This window comes from Ctenopharyngodon idella, chromosome 1 (assembly GCF_019924925.1).
Source record: "Ctenopharyngodon idella isolate HZGC_01 chromosome 1, HZGC01, whole genome shotgun sequence".
NCBI lineage: Eukaryota > Metazoa > Chordata > Actinopteri > Cypriniformes > Xenocyprididae > Ctenopharyngodon > Ctenopharyngodon idella.
In genome coordinates, this window is record NC_067220.1 from 34071072 (window position 1) to 34091566 (window position 20495).

At 35.5% G+C, this 20495-nt stretch overlaps 1 protein-coding gene across 6 annotated transcripts; it reads left to right on the plus strand.

Moving 5' to 3' along the window:
- Nucleotides 1-784: 784 nt before the first annotated feature.
- LOC127517244 (uncharacterized) lies at nucleotides 785-20084 on the plus strand. Of its 6 annotated transcripts, none has more exons than XR_007931225.1 (10): nucleotides 785-1551; nucleotides 3221-3336; nucleotides 4809-10848; nucleotides 11229-11582; nucleotides 13201-15347; nucleotides 15772-15849; nucleotides 15944-16033; nucleotides 16141-16245; nucleotides 17909-18080; nucleotides 18158-18764. XR_007931225.1 is itself a non-coding variant. In XM_051902615.1 (8 exons), the coding sequence occupies exons 2-8, from the start codon at nucleotides 11288-11290 to the stop codon at nucleotides 18343-18345; spliced, it is 1497 nt and encodes a 498-aa protein (XP_051758575.1). In that variant the 5' UTR covers nucleotides 10674-10848; nucleotides 11229-11287; the 3' UTR covers nucleotides 18346-18764. The 6 variants fall into 6 exon arrangements, 2 of the variants coding, with proteins under 2 accessions (XP_051758585.1, XP_051758575.1); XR_007931226.1 differs by having other exon boundaries at nucleotides 13201-13769; XR_007931223.1 differs by lacking the exons at nucleotides 785-1551; nucleotides 3221-3336 and having other exon boundaries at nucleotides 10667-10848.
- The last annotated feature ends 411 nt before the right edge of the window (nucleotides 20085-20495 follow it).

Sequence of the window (20495 nt, forward strand, 5' to 3'; positions counted from 1 at the left end):
AGCTTCAGCATTACACAGTCAAGTGTCATTTTAAACATTTATTTGATTGTCGCTGATTCAGCTGTTTATTCCAAACACTCTTTGATAATAATTATGAAAAAAAAGCTGGTTCTTCAGAACTCATGTGAGGAATAATTGACAACAGGCTATTGAATTATGGAAAAAATATAGAAAAGTTATGCACATGTGAGATGTTAATGTGGTCACAATGTGAAGAGGAACTGTAATGTGGTTAGCAGACTTGGAACTACTTCATAGCTGTGCATTTACTGAAAAATAGTTGCAGAATGTCTAGATAGAACGTATGTCAACAATTCAGAATCAACTATTGAACGGCTCCTGTGGTATAAAACATTAAAAGAGTTGAATAATTTTTCATATAATGTAATGTAACTTATGTTACTAGGGGTCTAACTAAAAAAAAAAAAAAAAAAAAAAAAAAAAGATGTTATAAGATTGTAATATTTATAATACTGTAAAAGTTAAAAACAGATATTTAGCTGTTAAATTTTACATAGTATATGTCCTAGGAAACTGCACAATTTTAGTTCATTTGTATTTCGTTAATACTTCGCCATTGTGACCGCAGCAGTGTTACTTTAGTATCATTGCGATCCTATTATAGTTTTTATTAAAATTTTGAATTCGTTTTTATATTTTACATGTTAATTTTAAAGTTTTAGTAATTAATAATTTAGTAAATTATGTTTTTAATATGCCTAGTTTTTTATTAATTTTTATTACACCAGAAATATGTACAATTTTAGTACAACAAGGCCACCGTACAACCCGTGACGTCACTAGCAACAACATTATTGTCCGTCTGCTCAGCTGCGCTTCCTCCTGACATGCTGAATGATGCATTAACCAAACTTGTAACGTTAGTTCATACATTAACAAAATAAAATAGCTGGAACGTACTACAGTCGGCTGGACATGATGCGACGAATTACGCGCGCCTAAAGGATATTTATTTCGGTTCGCGGTTCATAGTCTCAATCAGATGTAATGAGCTCGATGCTAACAGTGCGAGGATTTTATGATCGGGATCTTTATGATTTTATTATGAGTGACTAGCCGTGAAAGTGTGAAGTGCAACAATTACTGTGAATTTTTAAACTGAGTTCCCAGAATGCTCATGTGTGGACTTAGTAGTCAGTAAGAAATAAAATATTTGAGATAGAAATCAGTCATGATCACGGTTGTCTCTGTGCATTCAGCGATCATTTCATCTCTATAAGAACGAGCTCGAGTAGATCAGATACAGGATGACGGACACGCTGGTCCTCTCCTTCCAGACTCGGCTGTCTGGGGTCATGGAAAATATTCTCAAAACCACCATGTACGAGATCACCAGGTTAGTGGAAGAGAGCTTCTTGGAGCAGATGGATCGAGGCAAACGAGAGGCGGAGGTGTTAAAACGGAGGCTGATAGTGTCGGAAGCCAAACTGAGAGAACGGGAGAGATTTAAGAGAGTGAGGTGTGTGGACTGTGGGCGGACAGCAGTGTCCAGGAGGAGGGTACTACACAGAGGCCCCGAAACACAGAGCAGTGAGTAGAAACTTACGGCTTTCCAAAGGACTGTCACCAGTTAAGCAGTGCTTACATGACTCAGTGACACATAAGAACGGCCGGTATGTTGGCTGTTGTTGGTTTCATCCGTTTATACAAAATGTTTATGCCATTTTCAATAATAATTTAATAAACCTACAAATGTCAAGTGATTTTAAAAGTACAAAAGTAATTTCCTTGTCATTATTTTCCACAGAAGTTTCCAGACATATGTTCCCATGTATTATGTTTTATATATTTAAACACTTTTTAAGGCATGGTGTGCCAACCTTGGAAGTTTGCTGAGGCCCCCAGCGGGCCTGTCGCATGATTACAAAATAGTTTCATTGGTTTTCAAACCAAACAGTTTAAAAATTGCACAATTTCCGTGTCATAATTTCCCACAAAAGTTGACCATAAACTGTCACCATAAACATGACAGAGGAACTCTTTAGACTCTCTTTATGCTGTAAAGGTCTATATATACACACACACACACACACATACATACATACATATATATATATATATATATATATATATATATATATATATATATATGTATATGTATAGACCTTTACAGCATAAAGAGTCTAAAGAGGTCCTCTGTCATGTTTTTGGTTTTCTTGTCACATGACAACAAAGTGGTTTCCTGAGTGTTGGTTATGCTACACTGACTTTCATTTTAGTTTCAAAATGTTTTTCAAATATACAAAGAAACTGACAAAAAGATAAAAAAAGAGAAAGCCAGCATCTGTTTTTTTTTTTCCTCTTGAATTTCATCAGTTTTATGTGGAAGAAATATTGAAATTAAATCATAGTTGTATTTTAGTCATTTTATGTGAATTGTATTTTTAATATATTTTTGAATAAAGTCACCATGAAATCAAAATCGACAATTCTTTTTCTTATTTATTTATTTATTTATTTAAATTGCAGCATATCCGTGCAGTTTATCCGTGCACTAGTGTTGTCAAAAGTACCAAATTTTAAAATGTGACACTTTGAGCCGCCACTGATTCGTAAACACTCTGATTGGCCATTATGTTCACGCACTCATCAGATATGTCTGTGATTGGCTACAATGATCAACAGTTCAAAAACATGTTGTAAGTAGACATCAGTGATGCTCTTCACTGAGTGCTTACACAGATACTCACCGGAGCGTTTGAAAGCAGGCGTCTATCATCGGGCTGGTGTGTTCAGACGCTCTTGCTCCCGCTCCCGCTTTCAAAACGCTTTCAAATTCAAACACTTCTGTGTGCTTTCAAACGCTCCCGTGCGTTGATCATTGTAGCCTATCACAGACATGTTGATTAAAGCGAAACATTTCAGTACTGACTTGGTATCAAAGTCTGTACTTTTGACAACACTACTATACGCATAATTATTTTTTAAATTGAAGTGCCCTCTTAATATTTAATTAAAATAACTTCCCCTCCCTCTTGCAACAACATATTTTCTCTTCTCTGATCTTGTTCGAGAAGCCATTTCAAGAAAAGACTATTGCCGTTTCATGCTTACTTTGATAGATACGGATCAAAATATGAACGTCACGTCATTGACCCATGTACCACATTACATCAATATGACATTTTTATATTAAGTCAAATTAATAAACTTGGTTTAAGTTTCTGCTGACTGAATGCTCTTCTGTGTGTTTTTTAAGGTTTGGACCATCCACTTGTTGTAAAGCAGGAAAATGCTTCTGACAATAGCTGGAGGTGCAGTCCCAAGGGAAGCACAAATCAGGAGCCTTCAGCAACTCTGGAAACTAAACAAAATGTGTGTATGTAGTGACAGAGAAGACAAAAAGTATTTGGACAGTTTTTTTTTTTTTGTTGCCAAAGGGCATCCGAGTGAACTTGATATCTTAAACAAGTTTGGAATAATTATTATTTTGTAATGTTTTTGAAAGAAGTGTCTTCTGCTCACCAAGGCTGAATTTATTTAATCAAAAACACAGTAAAACAAATATTGTGGAATATTATTATTAAAATTTTTAATAACGGCTTTCTATTTTAATTTATTTGAAAATGTTATATATTTCTGTGATGGCAAAGCTGAATTTTCAGCATCATTACTCCAGTCTTCAGTGTCACATGATCCTTCAGAAATCAGTCTAATATGCTGATTTGGTACTCAAGAAACATTTCTTCTTCTTCTTCTTATTATTATTATGGTAACACTTTACAATAAGGTTCATTAGTTAAACATTAGTTAAGGTATTAACTAACATGAACTAACCCTGAGCAATACATTTGTACTGTATTACTAATCTTCGTTAAAGTTAATTAATGAAAATACAGTTGTTTATTGTTTGTTCATGTTAGTTCACAGTGCATTAACTAATGTTAAACAAGATTTTAATAATATATTAGTAAATGTTTAAATTAACATGAACAAAGATTAATAAATGCTGTAGAAATGCAGCTCATTATTAGTTCGTTAACTAATGTAGTTAATTAATGTTAACTAATAAACCTTATTGTAAAGTTTTACCATTATTATCAATGTTGAAAACTGTTTCTGCTGCTTAATATTTTTTTGGAAACTGATACCATTCAAACATTTGTGGTAAGATTAAAAAAGAGAAATTAATACTTGTATTCATCAAGGATGCATTAAATTGATCAAAAGTGACAGTGAAGACATTTGTAATATTACAGAAGTAATATTATAGAATATTCGTATTTGTAATATTACAGAATATTCTATTTAATAAATGCTTTAATAAATAAATGTAATAATGTTGTTCATTGAACTTTTTATTCATCAAAGAATCCTGAAAAGAGTGTCACCATTTTCATAAAAATGTTAAGCAGAAAAACTGTTTTCAATATTGATGATAATAATAGGAAATGTTCTATCATTAGAATGATTTCTCAAGTGAAAATTCAGCTTTTTCATCAAAGGATTAAATGACATTTGATTAAAATAGTAAAAAAAAAATCTATTTTAAATTATAATAATATTTCACATTATTACTGTTTTGACTGTAATTTTCATCATATAAATTCAAACTTACTGAGCCTAAGACTTATTTCAATAAAATCTTAATTATTCCAAACTTTTGACCACCAGTGTACATCCTCTAAAAATGTAATGAACTCTGAGAAAGGCATTTGTTTGCACATGCCATTTGCTAATGCAATAAAATTCATACATTTTAAGTGTCTAAATACTACAGTTTGCTAAGATAGTTACTATCGTTTTTTTGAGTATTTTCTAATTCATGCACATTTTGTCCATGACAGGCTATTCAAGTGGGTGAACTTAAACCTGGAGGAGAAGTGAAAGAGGAAGCAACAGAGGCTAGAGATGTGCAAGCTTGTCTAATAATACACTCTCAATTACACAAACAAAAAGATCCTCAAAGCAGTGTGGAAGAGACCAATGGACTCCGCAATACAGATTCGGACCACAAACCAGGTGGAACGTCCTGCACTGAAAGACCTGGGGATGAGGATGAGGTCAGACACAGAAACCCCCCAAAATGGTTTGACTCTAAAACAGACCCTTCAGCACGGTCATCTGTTTCACAGCCAGAACCGGTCAGGACCTCAGTATCTTCAGAGTCTCCGGGTTTGAGACCGCAGGTAAGCAGCATAGACTCAGGGCCCGTTAAACAGGAAGTTATAGTGATGCTTCCACCAGACTGGGAGGAAATGGAGAGAATCAGGCCTCAGATGGTTTCTGCTCACAACAGTGCTAAGAAGACACCGTTGGATCTTCAGCCTGGAGATCCTCTCACGGCTAGACCTCAAATACAGGAGCGAGTCTCCTATCCCGCGCCTCCCGTCAAGGTTCAGAGTCTTGCACCACAAGCCATGCAGCATCTCAGATCACCCGTTAGGAAGAACGCAAAAATTGTTTTACATCCCAATGCAGTTGTGACAGATCACAGCGCCAGTGACGTAAACAGAGCACAATCCATCTGCAAAGGCCTTCCTACTCCAAAACCCTCTCATGTTCGTCAGTACCCTGAAGGAGCGGCTACAGGTGAAAGAAATTTTAGTACCGTACATCCAGGAAGAAGCCTGCCGCAGATGGTCAGTATGAGGGTTCAAGGGGACACGCGTCACCATTCGGCGAGGACGACGCACAATTGCAACCAGTGTGGAAAAGGCTTCTCTCATCTGTGTCACCTCAGAGCTCACCAACAGATTCACACAGGTGAAAGGCAGTTCTGCTGTAACATCTGTGGACGGAGCTTCACCAAACTGAGTAACCTGAAAGCACACCGCAGGGTTCACACTGGCGAGAGACCATATATCTGCACAGACTGTGGTAAAAGGTTTACCCAGAAATGCAACTTGAAGAGACATCAGAGAATTCACTCTGAATTCACACACTCCAGTAGTATATGACAAGCCGTGGAGCTGTAATAGTGGTAGAATCTGTTACATTACACATGTTAGTTGATGTTGTTTCGCTGAATGGCTAAGTTATTTTTAATATCATGCATCATATTAAAAGCTACATTATGTTCTGAAAAATTTCTTTTGCAGTGACGTGACTGGATCACTCAGGGGAAAATGCAGATTGTATCGTATTATATTAAAGCACAGGACTTATCCGCTCACTTTGGATGTTACAGGCTATTAATGTAGGTGAGTTGGTCTCACAAATTAATGTCCAAATAAATAAATGCTTTGTTTCACCCTAAAATCAAAATAAATGCAATTATATTTACAATAAAGACCTAAAAAAAAGCTTGTTTTAGGACCTTAAAGATTGTTATTCATTATTTGTATGTCAGATTTAAGCAAATTTGCATACATTTTTAAAGTGTTTTTATTTAAATCAGTATAAATTAAACAAAAAAAATGCAACCATGGTGTATACTTGTAATCGTACACATGTACATTACAATTTAAAGTATGTATATACAGTATCTCACAGAAGTGATTACACCCCTCACATTTTTGTAAATATTTTATTATATCTTTTCATGTGACAACACTGAAGAAATGACACTTTGCTACAATGTAAAGTAGTGAGTGTACAGCCTGTATAACAGTGTAAATTTGCTGTCCCCTCAAAATAACTCAACACACAGCCAATAATGTCTAAACCGCTGGCCACAAAAGTGAGTACAACCCTAAGTGAAAATGTCCAAATTGGGCCCAAAGTGTCAATATTTTGTGTGGCCACCATTATTTTCCAGCACTGCCTTAACCCTCTTGGGCATGGAGTTCGGAGCTGCTGGATGTTAGAGACCTTGTGCTCCTCCACCTTCCATTTGAGGATGCCCCACAGATGCTCAATAGGGTTTAGGTACCCTCAGCTTCTTTAGCAAGGCAGTGGTCATCTTGGAGGTGTGTTTGGGGTCGTTATCATGTTGGAATACTGCCCTGCGGCCCAGTCTCTGAAGGAAGGGGATCATGCTCTGCTTCAGTATGTCACAGTACATGTTGGCATTCATGGTTCCCTCAATGAATTGTAGCTCCTCAGTGATGGCAGCACTCATGCAGCCCAGACCATGACACTCCCACCACCATGCTTGACTGTAGGCAAGGCACACATGTCTTTGTACTCCTCACCTGATTGCCGCCACACACGCTTGACACCATCCAAACCAAATAAGTTTATCTTGGTCTCATCAGACCACAGGACATGGTTCCAGTAATCCATGTCCTTAGTCTGCTTGTCTTCAGCAAACTGTTTGCAGGCTTTCTTGTGCATCATCTTTAGAAAAGGCTTCCTTCTGGGACGACAGCCATGCAGACCAATTTGATGCAGTGTGCGGCGTATGGTCTGAGCACTGACAGGCTGACCCCCCCACCCCTTCAACCTCTACAGCAATGCTGGCAGCACTCATACGTCTATTTCCCAAACACAACCTCTGGATATGACACTGAGCATGTGCACTCAACTTCTTTGGTCGACCACAGCGAGGCCTGTTCTGAGTGGAACCTGTCCTGTTAAACCGCTGTATGGTCTTGGCCACCATGCTGCAGCTCAGTTTCAGGGTCTTGGCAATCTTCTTATAGCCTACGCCATCTTTATGTAGAGCAACAATTCTTTTTTTCAGATCCTCAGAGAGTTCTTTGCCATGAGGTGCCATGTTGAACTTCCAGTGACCAGTATGAGAGAGTGAGAGTGATAACACCAAATTTAACACACCTGCTCCCCATTCACACCTGAAACCTTGTAACACTAACGAGTCACATGACACCGGGGAGAGAAATTGGCTAATTGGGCCCAATTTGGACATTTTCACTTAAGGGTGTACTCACTTCTGTGGCCAGCGGTTTAGACATTAATGGCTGTGTGTTGAGTTATTTTGAGGGGCCAGCAAATTTACACTGTTATACAAGCTGTACACTCACTACTTTACATTGTAGCAAAGTGTCATTTCTTCAGTGTAGTCACATGAAAAGATATAATAAAATATTTACAAAAATGTGAGGGGTGAACTTACTTCTGTGAGTTTTATATATATATATATATATATATATATATATACACACACACACACACACACACACACACACACAACCATTCAGAAGAATGGGGTCAGTAAGATTTATTTAGTTATTTATTTTTTTAAGAAATTAATACTTTTTTTTCTAGCATGGACTCTTTATATATATATATATATTTTAATTATGGTTTCCACAAAAATATTAAGCAGCATAATTGTATTCAGCATTGATAATAAGAAATGTTTCTTGAGCACCAAATCATCATATTAGAATGATTTCTGTAGGATCATGTGACACTGAAGACTGGAGTAATGATGCTGAAAAATTTAGCTTTACCATCACAGGAATAAATTACATTTAAACATATTAATATAGAGCATAAGAGACTTTTTTCAAAAAAAAAAAAAAAAAAAAAATCTTGCAGACCCAAACTTTTGAATGGTGGTGTATTAACAGTATTTTATTATTATTATTATTAATTTTATCACAGTAGGCTCAGGAGGGATGTACTTAATTGTATTGTAATTGTAATGGTCTTTAAAATAGGCTTCAGTTTCTATATGCAAAAAATTTGATTTTTATTCATCTTTTTCTTTTGATTTTGGGGTGAAATATGACCCGGACAGTTTCACCCATGCTTTGGAAATTTTCTCTGTTTGTTTAAAGTATTTAATTTACTTCCAAAAATTCACTTCTTTAATTCACTTTTTAAAAGCCTTGATGAATAAAACACATCTACTCAATATTATACTGTTAAATCAGATCCCTTTGATTTGTTAGTATATTCAGATGTGTAGCATTAGCTCTTTCAAATGGTGCATATACTCACTATTGCAACAGCATTACTGTTTTTTTTTGTTTTGTTTTGTTTTTTTTATATAAGATAGCCAGTAAACTTTGCAGAACAAATTGATGTGCATTTGCTGCTGTGGGCTGAAATGGTTACATGTTCACATTTAGATTTAGATGTCAGTGCCGATGTTGTAGGTTCAGACATATGCAGGAGTTTTCAGATGACTAGGCCTATTTTAAAATGTAGCGACATGTTGCATGGCTCCAGTATTCTTTAGAGTGTAAACAAAGAGTGACAGTGTAGCTGGTACATTCATGCCACCATCCCATCTGTTTAGTAGTTTTATATCTTTTGCTGATTAAATGCCACACACTGTGTTAAATTACACGCTGATTAAACTCTTCCAGTAATGCATGCAAACAGATTATTGGTGATTCAGGTACACAGTAAGCCATGTACATTACAGGCTCTATGACTGTAATTAAAATTACTTTCTTCTTTTTTCTGTGAAAATTACAAATCTGAATAATGATGTTACATTTGCAATGGACCAAATGGCTAAAGTGCAGGAAGTTCATGTCTCTATTTCTGTCATATGTTGTTTTTGTAATGTTCATTTCAACAAAATTAAATAGTTCTCCAGCTCTTTGGTAGAGTACTAACATATACAGTATGTGCATGTGTATTGTGTTGTTCTCATTTAGTCTTTTTTGATAACCGACACATTTTGCTTTCCTATTGCACTTTAAAGCAATACTCCACAATTACAGCAGATGATACAAAACTTTAGGCCTGTGTAGGGCAAGATGTGGCACTTAAGATGTGTCCATAAAATTTTTTTAACAGAAGTAAAACTGATACACTACATTATATTTTAGAAAACCTTCTAGCAACTGTATTTCTATCAACGATATAAATATGACTCAAACTGTTTTTCTGAAAAAACATTGGTCCAGTGAAACAACTTGTCCTATGCCACCCTCTGGTGGTCTTCAGTCATTTTTGACTGAATTTTTATTTATTTATTTATTTTTACCTCATCTGAATGGCACAAAACTTGGTGACTTTTGGTGGCACTTGCTATATGAACACCAAAAAGAAAGAAAAAATCATGGAGATGATTAGAAAAGTCTAAACCGTCTTTACAAAAATAGTGATAAAAAAAAAAGGCCACCGGAAATGAATGCGAAATACAAAAACAAACAAAAGTACAAAGCATTTTTTTTGTGGTATACACTCTACAAATCATCCATCCGTGACGAAGTAGTCTTTTAGCCTAATAAAATTGCGTAATAATGTCTGAAAATACTTTATATTTATATTTATATAAGGCCACACGGGCGTATAGTGATTGGCATATATGATTTTCTTTATTTTTTCCACCAGGTGGCACCAATTTGCCTTCCATGCTTTGGATTTTAAATATCTTTGCTTTATTTTCAACTTAAACACTGTATTAATTGAAAATAATATGAAATATTTTTTTCTGATATTTCTATTATTTTATATGGAAATAAATGGTGCAAATATTGAATATTGTCTATTACCATGATACACACACAAAACACTAAAGAATAAGTATTATTAAAACAAAATATAGTACATTAATTTCATTTTGAAACAAATGTTACACTTATTGTTTTGGTCAGTTTATAATTTGTAATAAATACTGCAATATTCCATTAAAAATAAGATTTTTTATTTCATGGTGACTTTAATTACAGTAGACTAAAGTAAAATAATGGCTCTTCATTGATTAATAATTGATAAATTCCCTACAGGCAGGTTATTGTCATTTTTATACACTTTTTAATTTTTTTTTTTTTTTTTTTACACAAATATACAATTTTATACACGAATACATGTGGTTCCCTCAGTACACATGTAGAGTAGGATGTGTGGCATCTTCCAGTCCACTGGAGGGCAGTAACAGGAAACAACCAACATTTTCTGCATCCGCTTAGGACGACACTGTCATCTAACGATCATATTACTGCAGTAATAACGTCTCTATTCATATTATTTTGCGGGTTTCCTCTGAGAAATCCGCTGCGCGAGGATCGTTTTCAAAAGGTATTTAACCCCTGAATAATGTGACTGTTGTTATTTGCCATTTTACAGTTAATTTCTTTTACTTTTTACCAAAAAGGCCGAATGAGAGGGTGACTAGCGAGCTTATTTTCTGTAGAAAACCATGTGAAGAATAATTCTATACATACATGCACGCATTTCTAATAACATAGTGTTGGTAGTGTTGCCGTAATAATCCGATTGTATGTTGTATCATGCACGTGGCTGCACAAACAACAATAACAAATCGCCCACCTGGTGACAGAAACGGGGGAGTCTTGTTGAAAATATCAGTTTATGTTTTGGTACATTCTAACATGGTTTTTAGCTGGTCATAATAGATGGCAGTTGTAACACCGTTTTCTTTCTTTATGCCTTTTCAGGGTGGTTATTTTAATCAGAGTCGTACAGTGCATCAGGGTGTCCTCAAGGCGACAGGACGATGTCTGAAGCCCTTTTCCTCACATTCCAGTCTCAGCTCTCTGTTGTCATGGAGACCGTCCTCAAATCAGCCATGTTTGAAATAACCAGGCTGGTGGAAGACAGCTTCCTCGAGGAAGTGGGTCATCGTAAACAGGAGGTGGAAGTCTTGAAACGAAGGCTGCAGCTGTCTGAAAGTAAACTGAGGGAGAAGGAGAGGGAATGGGAACGGGGGAGGAAGACTCGGTGCTCAGACTGTGGCCGAAAGGGAGATTCCAGCAGCAGAGATGAGAGCCAACATGTAGAGACAGTCCGGGGTGAGTTACAACCAGTGTTGTTATTGTTAACTGAAACCTTTATTATAGAAGTCCATCTATTTGCCATACTGCTCATCAGCTGTAGGGTCACGGGAGGGCTGGAGCCTAATTGAAATAAGATAAGTTTTATATAAAATAAAATTACAAAAACACACACTAAATTAAAAATAGATTAAAGTAAAATAGAAATATTAAAAAAAAAACAAAAAAAAAAAACAATGAAAAATGACAAAAGCACATAACGAAATTACTATAACTTTGAAAACGGAAAATATAAAAATAAAAGTTAATTAAAATATATTAATAAATACTATAATAGTTTATAAGTGATATTGAAATAACACTGGTTACAACACATCTAAAACTTGAATATATGGCACTGTAAAAATGATTTTTCAAAGTTCGTTGGAGTATGTTTTACAAGAAAATACTATTTCAGTTTTTCTACTTCAAATTTCACGTTTAATTCAATGTTACTTGCCGTTTCTTTGTAATAGTTTATGAATATATATATATATATAATATATGTGTGGGTGTAAAATTTTAAGGTTTTAATTTATATATAGAATAACAATTTTTATAGTTTATATATACCATTATTAACATGCATATGTGTACATTAGGGGTGTAGCGGTACACAATCATGACGGTTCGGTACGTAGCTACCTCGGTATTGAAGTCACAGTTCGGTATGGGTTCAGTACAGCAGGGGGAGAAAACTAAACAAAAAACTGCTTCTTTCTTCTTCTTTTCATTAAACAGTGGTTTATTGAACAAATTGTGTTTCTCTCTTTAAATATATTCAATCATAATTTAATTAACATTTTCTTAAGGATAAAAAAATCTATCTCAGCTAATGCTGTAAACCATATACAGGGAGCCCTTTCTTGCACATTACTGTAATATTATAGGTTACAATTAACAAGAGAGCCCAAACCAATAAATTTAATTGCCATTTATTCTTAGATATAATAATCAACACTCAAAAAACAAACAACAACAAAAAAAAAACCATGTAAATTGCACATAAGGCAGGTTTTGCATTAACTTCTAAATCTAATTATACAATTATTTTTCTACTCCACTTCATTTTTGAAATATTATCATGTTATAGATTATGTATTTGCCTGAGTCTTTCCGCGGTTGAAACACCGGTTGAGTAAACAAATCACGTAAACATATCTAAAGTATGCACCGAACCATGTGACATCCGTACCATGACGGTTCGGGATGAATACATGTACCGTTACACCCCTAGTGTACATATAAATATTTAATAAATAGTGAGTATTTGCAAGCTACAACATTGTGCAGTGCTTTTTCCATTTTCACCAGTATGAGATGATTTTTAACACTTTTAGCACTATATTTAACATGATCACAGGCTGTTTTAAGAGAGGGTTTTAGTTTCGAGTTACAAAATACTTTCTTTTACTGCAGAATGACAGTTTTGTCTTGCAAATCAATACAGTATTCTTTAAATGATTGTTGTCCTCCATTAATGGATTTCAGTGTATGGATTGCAGTAATCTTACCATCAGACATCATATGTTCTTCATATCTTGAAATACATTTTTTTGTGCTGTTCCTTAATTTTGTATCCATTCTTCTGGTGCAGGAGCAAACACCCTTTGTTTAGGCCTAAGCCTGAAAGATCAATCTACCAATCAGCCTAAACTGACTGAAGAAATGTGGAGTACAAGACAACGCCTGGAGTCTAACAAACAAACAACAACAACCTCACACTCTAAAGAGAAGAACGATGTACACAGGCATAGTGCAAAAGAGATCATCACACCTAACTCCAATGCACCAATTCCTCAGGATTTTCTGCAGAGGCTTCTGGGAAATTCAGCAGTCCAGAGCGAGTCCACTAGTGACTTCAAACCCAAAGTGAATGATTTAGACCAATCCGAAAAGGACTTTACTCTTGATAAGGAAATGGACTCAACCCACTCAAGACTGATACAAAGTCCTTCGGCTCAGGATGTACACGAGATTTTGCCATCATCTTCACCAAACGAAAGAGTAAAATCAGAGACAGAGCTGGATCTTCTACCTGTCAAGGAAGAGGAAGAGATGGTTCCAGTGTGGGATAGCGTCAACAGAGATGACGGTTGCCATGCAGAAATGGCTGATCCGAGTCAGGGAGAGCTCAGAGGATCTTGTGATCAGGAGGAGATACAGGTAGAAAGCTTTCCAGGTCTAAACTCTCTCGACATGCCAGACGCCACCTCATATTTCACACCTTATTCAGTGAACACATTGGCACATCAAGGTATTAGGGCACAATATAGTCATTTATGCACAACAGAGCTGATGCTATCTAGCGTACCAGAGAGGTCACATTCATTTGTCAAACCAGAAAACGAACAAAGTTATCCTGGTTCAGAAAATGCTGTCCGCTATTCTCACAATGATGTTTGTCCAGGCGAGAAAACAGTCAGCCATGAGCAATACCCAAAGCGTTTCTCTCAGGACAAACATGGGACGCCGGAACAAATCCAAGCGGGAAGGTCCCACCAGTGCACGCAATGTGGGAAAACGTTTGCGAGAGCATGTGACCTCAAGGCTCATTCGCAGATCCACAAGGGCAAGAAACCTCTGAGCTGTTCGCAGTGTGATCAGACGTTTGCGTACAACTTTGAGCTCAAGGTTCACCAGCGAAACCACTCAGGAGAGCGACCTCACGTCTGTCCGCACTGTGGCAAGGCCTTCGCTCGGATGAGCAACTTCAGGCAGCATCAGAACATCCACACGCGGGAGAAACTCTTCAGCTGCACTCAATGCGGGATGCGATTCAATCGAGCCACCAACCTGCGAGTTCATATCAGACGACACAGCCACGCGGGGAAGTCTTGCAATTGCCCTTATTGTGGAAAGTGCTATCTGAATCCCAGGCAAATGAAGACTCATTTATTGAAAGCCCATGGAAGAGGAGGGAAATAAATGTATCCAATTTTCACTCCTTTTTTGATCAATTCATGTTTACATATTATAAATGGTCTGCACTGTTAGAACTCAAGAAGACACCAAAGGACCCGCTGTCCCGTTTTTGCCACCTTAAAGACAACTAAACAACTGAACAGGACCTGGACAAATTATGCATGAAATCATTTTAAACAGTACCTTTGCATTACAGAAAGACAAGGAAACTTAGGTTTCCTTATAGTCCTAATACATGCATATAGAAATTGAAATTACAGATTTACTCCTAAAGGAATTTTGCTGTTGTGCGATTAATGTGTAATAGCTGGTATAGATTATGTATTTGATGTTTTTATGTATTCCCTCCGACAATGGTAAAGATGCAATATACAGCATATACTCTTTCCTGAGAATGTTTGTGGATGTTTTTAACTTTAGAATTTATAATTTCACTAAAAAGATACCCTGGCCTTTACTTAAATTGTGATATGTCCCTGTTCTTTGAAATTTCATGGCATTTTGTTGGAAAAAATAAATGAACCATCAGATGTAGCGACTGGTAGCACCTCTATCCCACCTCAGTCCCACCTCAGCAAGTCAGTTAGTCCAAACATGCTCCATTTCCTCTACTTCAGTCTTCCATTCAGACTTCAAGTCTTCTTTTCAGTGTGTTTTATTTTTTATTTATTTATTTGCTGTGGATTGATGAACACTGATGTTGGACAATGCAAGACCTCCATTTCCACAAGAGTTCTGTGATCTCCTGCAGCATTGTGTCTTGATGCCTGCCTCTCCTGGAGTGATTGTAATCGGACAACCATTAACCCCTACATACAGGTCATTATCTGATGGATTTGTGTACTTTTTTCCAACAAAAGCAGTAAATTATTCTAGTAAGACTTTAAAATTAATCAGAATATTTGACATTTGTTATTTGATTGATTCTTTTTATTGTTCCTTGGACTGTGTAAACTAATGCAAGACAGCACTCTATATGAAATATAATTTCAAATGAACATTGTGTTGCAGACTTCACTTCATGTCTATTATGATAATAAACATGCACACTACAATAGTATACATAAACTGAGAATTAACTATGTATTGATACAAAGCAGTCTCAACCACAAAAACATGGTTTTTGATCTTTTATTTATGAGCAGAGTACTATAGACAGAAATGCTTGTAAATGCATTCAAACTGATGTGAAATTAACAACGCAAAACTTTGGTTTACTAATCATTTGTTGTGTATGTTTTAGATTGGCCGAAGTTTTGCAGATCACTCTTCCACGGAACAAGGAAATTCACACCCCATAAACAAGCAGAGAACTTTCAGTGTAAGAAAATATACAGAATGAATTTGAATTCATTTTTAGGCTTTTAGATGATCATGAATTGACCAGTTTTATTTGTTTCTTGTGTCTTCAACAGGTTGTGGCCAGGGAGATCCTGACTCAGTTTCAGGTGTGGCAGAGGGCTTGCTATAGCAGGAACATTGAGTGGGGCCCGATTACAGCAAAGGTTCAGTTCCTCTTCATTTGTTCAATTTCGATTCACGAAATGTATGCAGAAAAGGGCATGTTTTCAGAGAGGGATTTTACATGGATTTGTTCTTCACACTTGAACAGATCATATCTGCACTGCCGCAGTTGTATGGACGGGAGGCAGAGGTGATTGTAAGATGTACTAAGATGCTACACAACCGCAGAGATTACCTTCGAAGGAGAGCAAAGGTTAGACAGAGTTCATAGGCTCAAATTTAATCTTCATAAGCTTATTGCTTGTATAATGGTGAATATATATATATATACACACACACAAAGGCAATTTTCCATAGGGCTACATGATTTGAACTGCTATTATATTGCTTATATTGCTTATCATGGATAAAAGCAATTATTTAACATTTGTCAACTCAAAAAAACAAGACCAATCAATCCTACAAATTTTTGTAAAACAAATTGACATTATACATTTAACACATTTAGATTAGTAAAAGAATAATTATTTAAAACAAATATGTTTGCATACAATATTTTAAGCTGTTTGTTTATGCTTGTTTGCGTTGACAGTGCAAAATATATTTGAATTGACTGAACAGATAAATATATATATATATATATATATAAAAATGTTGCCACATCTTGCACAATGTTAAAAATGAAGGCTTTAAAAACACTATGGATTTATATTGAATTGATTAAATATATTATGTCCACAAAACATTTTTATAATATAAACTTTCCACAGAAACAAGCACATTCACTCCTTTGATCTTAGTAACTGAATAACTGTCACAAATATTTCTTTTAAATCTAAGAGGGTTTTAGTTTATAAACCATCACAGTTTCAGTTAAATATGCTGAATGTATTTATTTATTTATTTTTTACTGAAGCATAAAAACACCCTTATGTTTGCAGATATTTAGGAAACATGCTGAGTTCACATACTTGTTTCTCAGAAAAACATTGCTACAGCCAATTATTCTACTTTGAAATGTGCGTTCCGTGCCGGAATGTCTGTTTTTGTTTTGGTCTGTGTGATCCCGCCCACTGCCAATTTACCCAACAGTGTTTTGACACCACCGGTTGCCAGTTGACAGAAAACACAGCGTATTGCAGCCATGGAAGCCAGCAAATAAACTGGGTCAGAGATCACAGATTCTACCCTAACTAAAAAGTCTTGCCATCCATCTAAAAAGCTCAATAAGGCATATATAGAGCCTTATTGTCAGTTGCCTTCCATTGTCGGTTTCTCGTTCCTGTTGCGTGTCCTCAATCTGGCAACCTGTGTGAGCGTCTAGTCTGAGGAGGAAGGGACGGGCGAACTGCAGTACCCATTTCAAACACTAGCTGTCAATGTCACATACTGCACCTTTTAATATTATCAATATTATTATCACTGCCTGACTGTTAGAGAGGGTTTTCGCTGCAGACTGTAGCACAATGATGTAGCTCATCTAGTGAATTTGGTTGACATAGTGAATGCAAATGCGCCATAGAGGATTTCAATGATGCACTGGATGTCTTTAATGCACATTATTTGTCACTATACTCCATGACAAGGATGGACTCAACACCAAGAAGTGAGACAGTAAGTGAATGAGCATAATTTATGTTGTCATTATATTATCAGTATATTTTGATGACACTTGCATTTACATTAGCCCTTTTGAAACAGACTCATTATTAACATCACACTGGGTCCTTGTGACCACTACACTGTGTGTGTAATAATAATGTCAAGACCAACTTCATACTGACAAAGTTAAGTGTCAAACTCAAGCTGTAATTGTGATTGTAACTAATTGTTAGCAAATTAAAACAAATGTTAATATTCAAAATGTTTTGTTGAATGAAGTTAACCATTATTTAATTGTAATTATCCATTTCTAGATGCATATTACTGTCCTTAAAAAAGGAGAAGGTCCCTGCATCTCTAAGTGCACTCAGTGTTGTGACAAGTATCACTGCCCATTTTGTGAGACCTGGGTCTACAAGCCAAGAGAGTTAGGGAGCGTTGTTAACCACGTCAAGAATCATCTGAAGTTGGCCGTCCAGCTTCATGGTGTGTATAGTGCTTCCACATCCATTAAAATGATTTTGTCAAGGCAAATTAATTCACACTTGTTTTACTTTTTTCAGATTTCAGTATTGTCAAGTGTAACTTAAAATGCAGGCAAAATGCACATTTTCATTGCTGCTACTGCTCTGCCACCGTTGTGCGGAAAGTACAATTACATATTCATCTCTCAAAATGCATCCAGAAGTTAACTGCTGAGCAGGAATTTGAAGAAGATTACTCACTTGATGGAAGTCCTAAACATGAGTAGTTTTTTTTTTTTCTTGTAATATCTTTCATTTCAGCTATTTTTTCCCTAGTTCTTAGATTGTTTCACAAGTTCTTGGTTCCCTGTTAGTTAGAAGTTATTCAGAATTGTAGTATTTGATGGATGAAGCTTTATGGAAATAAATTAAATTTTTCAGTTCAATTCACATTTATTTGTATAGCGCTTTTCACAATACATATCGTGTCAAAGCAGCTTTACAGAAAATGCATGTGTCTACATTACAATTTATAGTGATTTGTTTTCAGAGGTGACTATGTACAAGTTATGTATTTCAGAATTGTACATTTACAAATCATGCAGTTAGCTGACAATGTATTAGTTTAAACAATGTATTAATTCAAAGCAGAAACAATGAGCTCAATGAAGTAAAGAATACATGAAATAAACATTTATTAAAAATGTGTCTGCTTGTTCTTTCAGAACTGTGCAGTGCTTTGTAAGGTCTGAAATATCTGTATTTACAAAATTCATTTTTGAAATAGTTCAATAACCTGACCCACAATTTTTCCTGTCCATGTAAATAATACAAGTAAAACACGACATGTCTTGAAGAGCACAGTCTGTGGAGATAAAATATTAAACATTACATATTAAACATTTTAAATAAACACCAAAAACATCTGGTTGAATTTAAAATAGCTTGACTTATAACTTATGTAACAGCTTTATAAACTGTTAAAATACAAAATATTTAAATGTGTTTGTGCATGTATATTAAAAGCGTTGCCAAAATCCTTGACGTAGTGGATTATATCCATTAATAACTACATCATCATGCTACAGTCTGCAGCAAGAAGAGTTGAGCTTGGGTTTGGAAAGACGGAAACAGTTTCCACAAAAAATATTAAGCAGCAAAATGTTTTCAACATTGATAACAAGAACAAATGTTTCTTGAACACCAAATCAGCAAAATAGAATGATTTCTGAAGGATCATGTGACACTGAAGACTGGAGTAATGATGCTGAAAATTCAGCTTTGTCATCAAAGGAATACATGACATTTTATTAAAATAGAAAAAAGTTCTTTTAAATTGTAATAATATTTCACAGTATTACTGTTTTTCCTGAAAAATGCAGCCTTTGTCAGCATAAGAGGCTTTCAATAAAAAAAATCTTAGCACCCCAAACTTTTGAACATTAGTCTACATTCAATAAAGATATTTGTTCTCCCTCAGCTCTTTTATTTCATTTGTCATTTAAACACTCAAATGGTGCTTCTTTACACTATCACCTTGCCAAACATTAATGGAAAGTCAGCAGGGCCTGATTAAGTCATTGGGTCTTTTAACACCCACCCACTGTGAAATGCGGCCTGACTTGCTCTTATTCTTGCATATGTAAATGAAGTATACGACAGAAAATCTGCTAAAGTGAAACTAGTTTTGCCTGTTTACCAAACAGACTTCACACATTACTGTGAAGTCTATAGACTGCAGAGAGTATATTTTCTGTTTTATAATCACAGCTGTTTGTGGTGTAGTACAAAGCCATATCTCAATTTATTATGAAGCTTCACAATTTCCATTTGCAAATGTTAAATTTGAGAATAAAATGATGTGAAACAGTATAATAAGATGCTCTTTTTTTCTTGTTCTTTTACTGCAGGAAACTGCTGTGGAGAGAAATCTTTTACCTATGGGTCAGAGATATCTTGTACAACTTCAAAGAGGTGATGTTCAAAATGTAAAATTTTGAATAAAATATAGTTATGTGTGACTGTGCTCTGTTGTTTTTGTGTGCAGTTCAATGTGTTTTCTTTAAAAAAGGATACAGTCAGATTTTGTAACATTCATGGAAACTCTTGTGTGGGACGGGACATGAGACAGGATTGAAGAACAATGATTGAGGAGAATGGTTAAAAAAGTTAAAGTAGGTGTGATGCATTAAAATTGTATTTGTCCTAAATTTAAGTTTAATATTTGATGTATGGTTTAAAGATGATTCCATTCACTGATAAGTATGCAGAGCCTGAAACTCGACTAGGCTATATAAATGCACAGAAATTCATTGCTTTTCCCATGTTCCTACGTACACAAATTGGTTGGTTTATTGTTTCTATTTTTGTCTACATTAACGACAAAAAACAAAACAAAAAAACGTTCGTTTCGACCCAGGCCAACAACACTAAATCT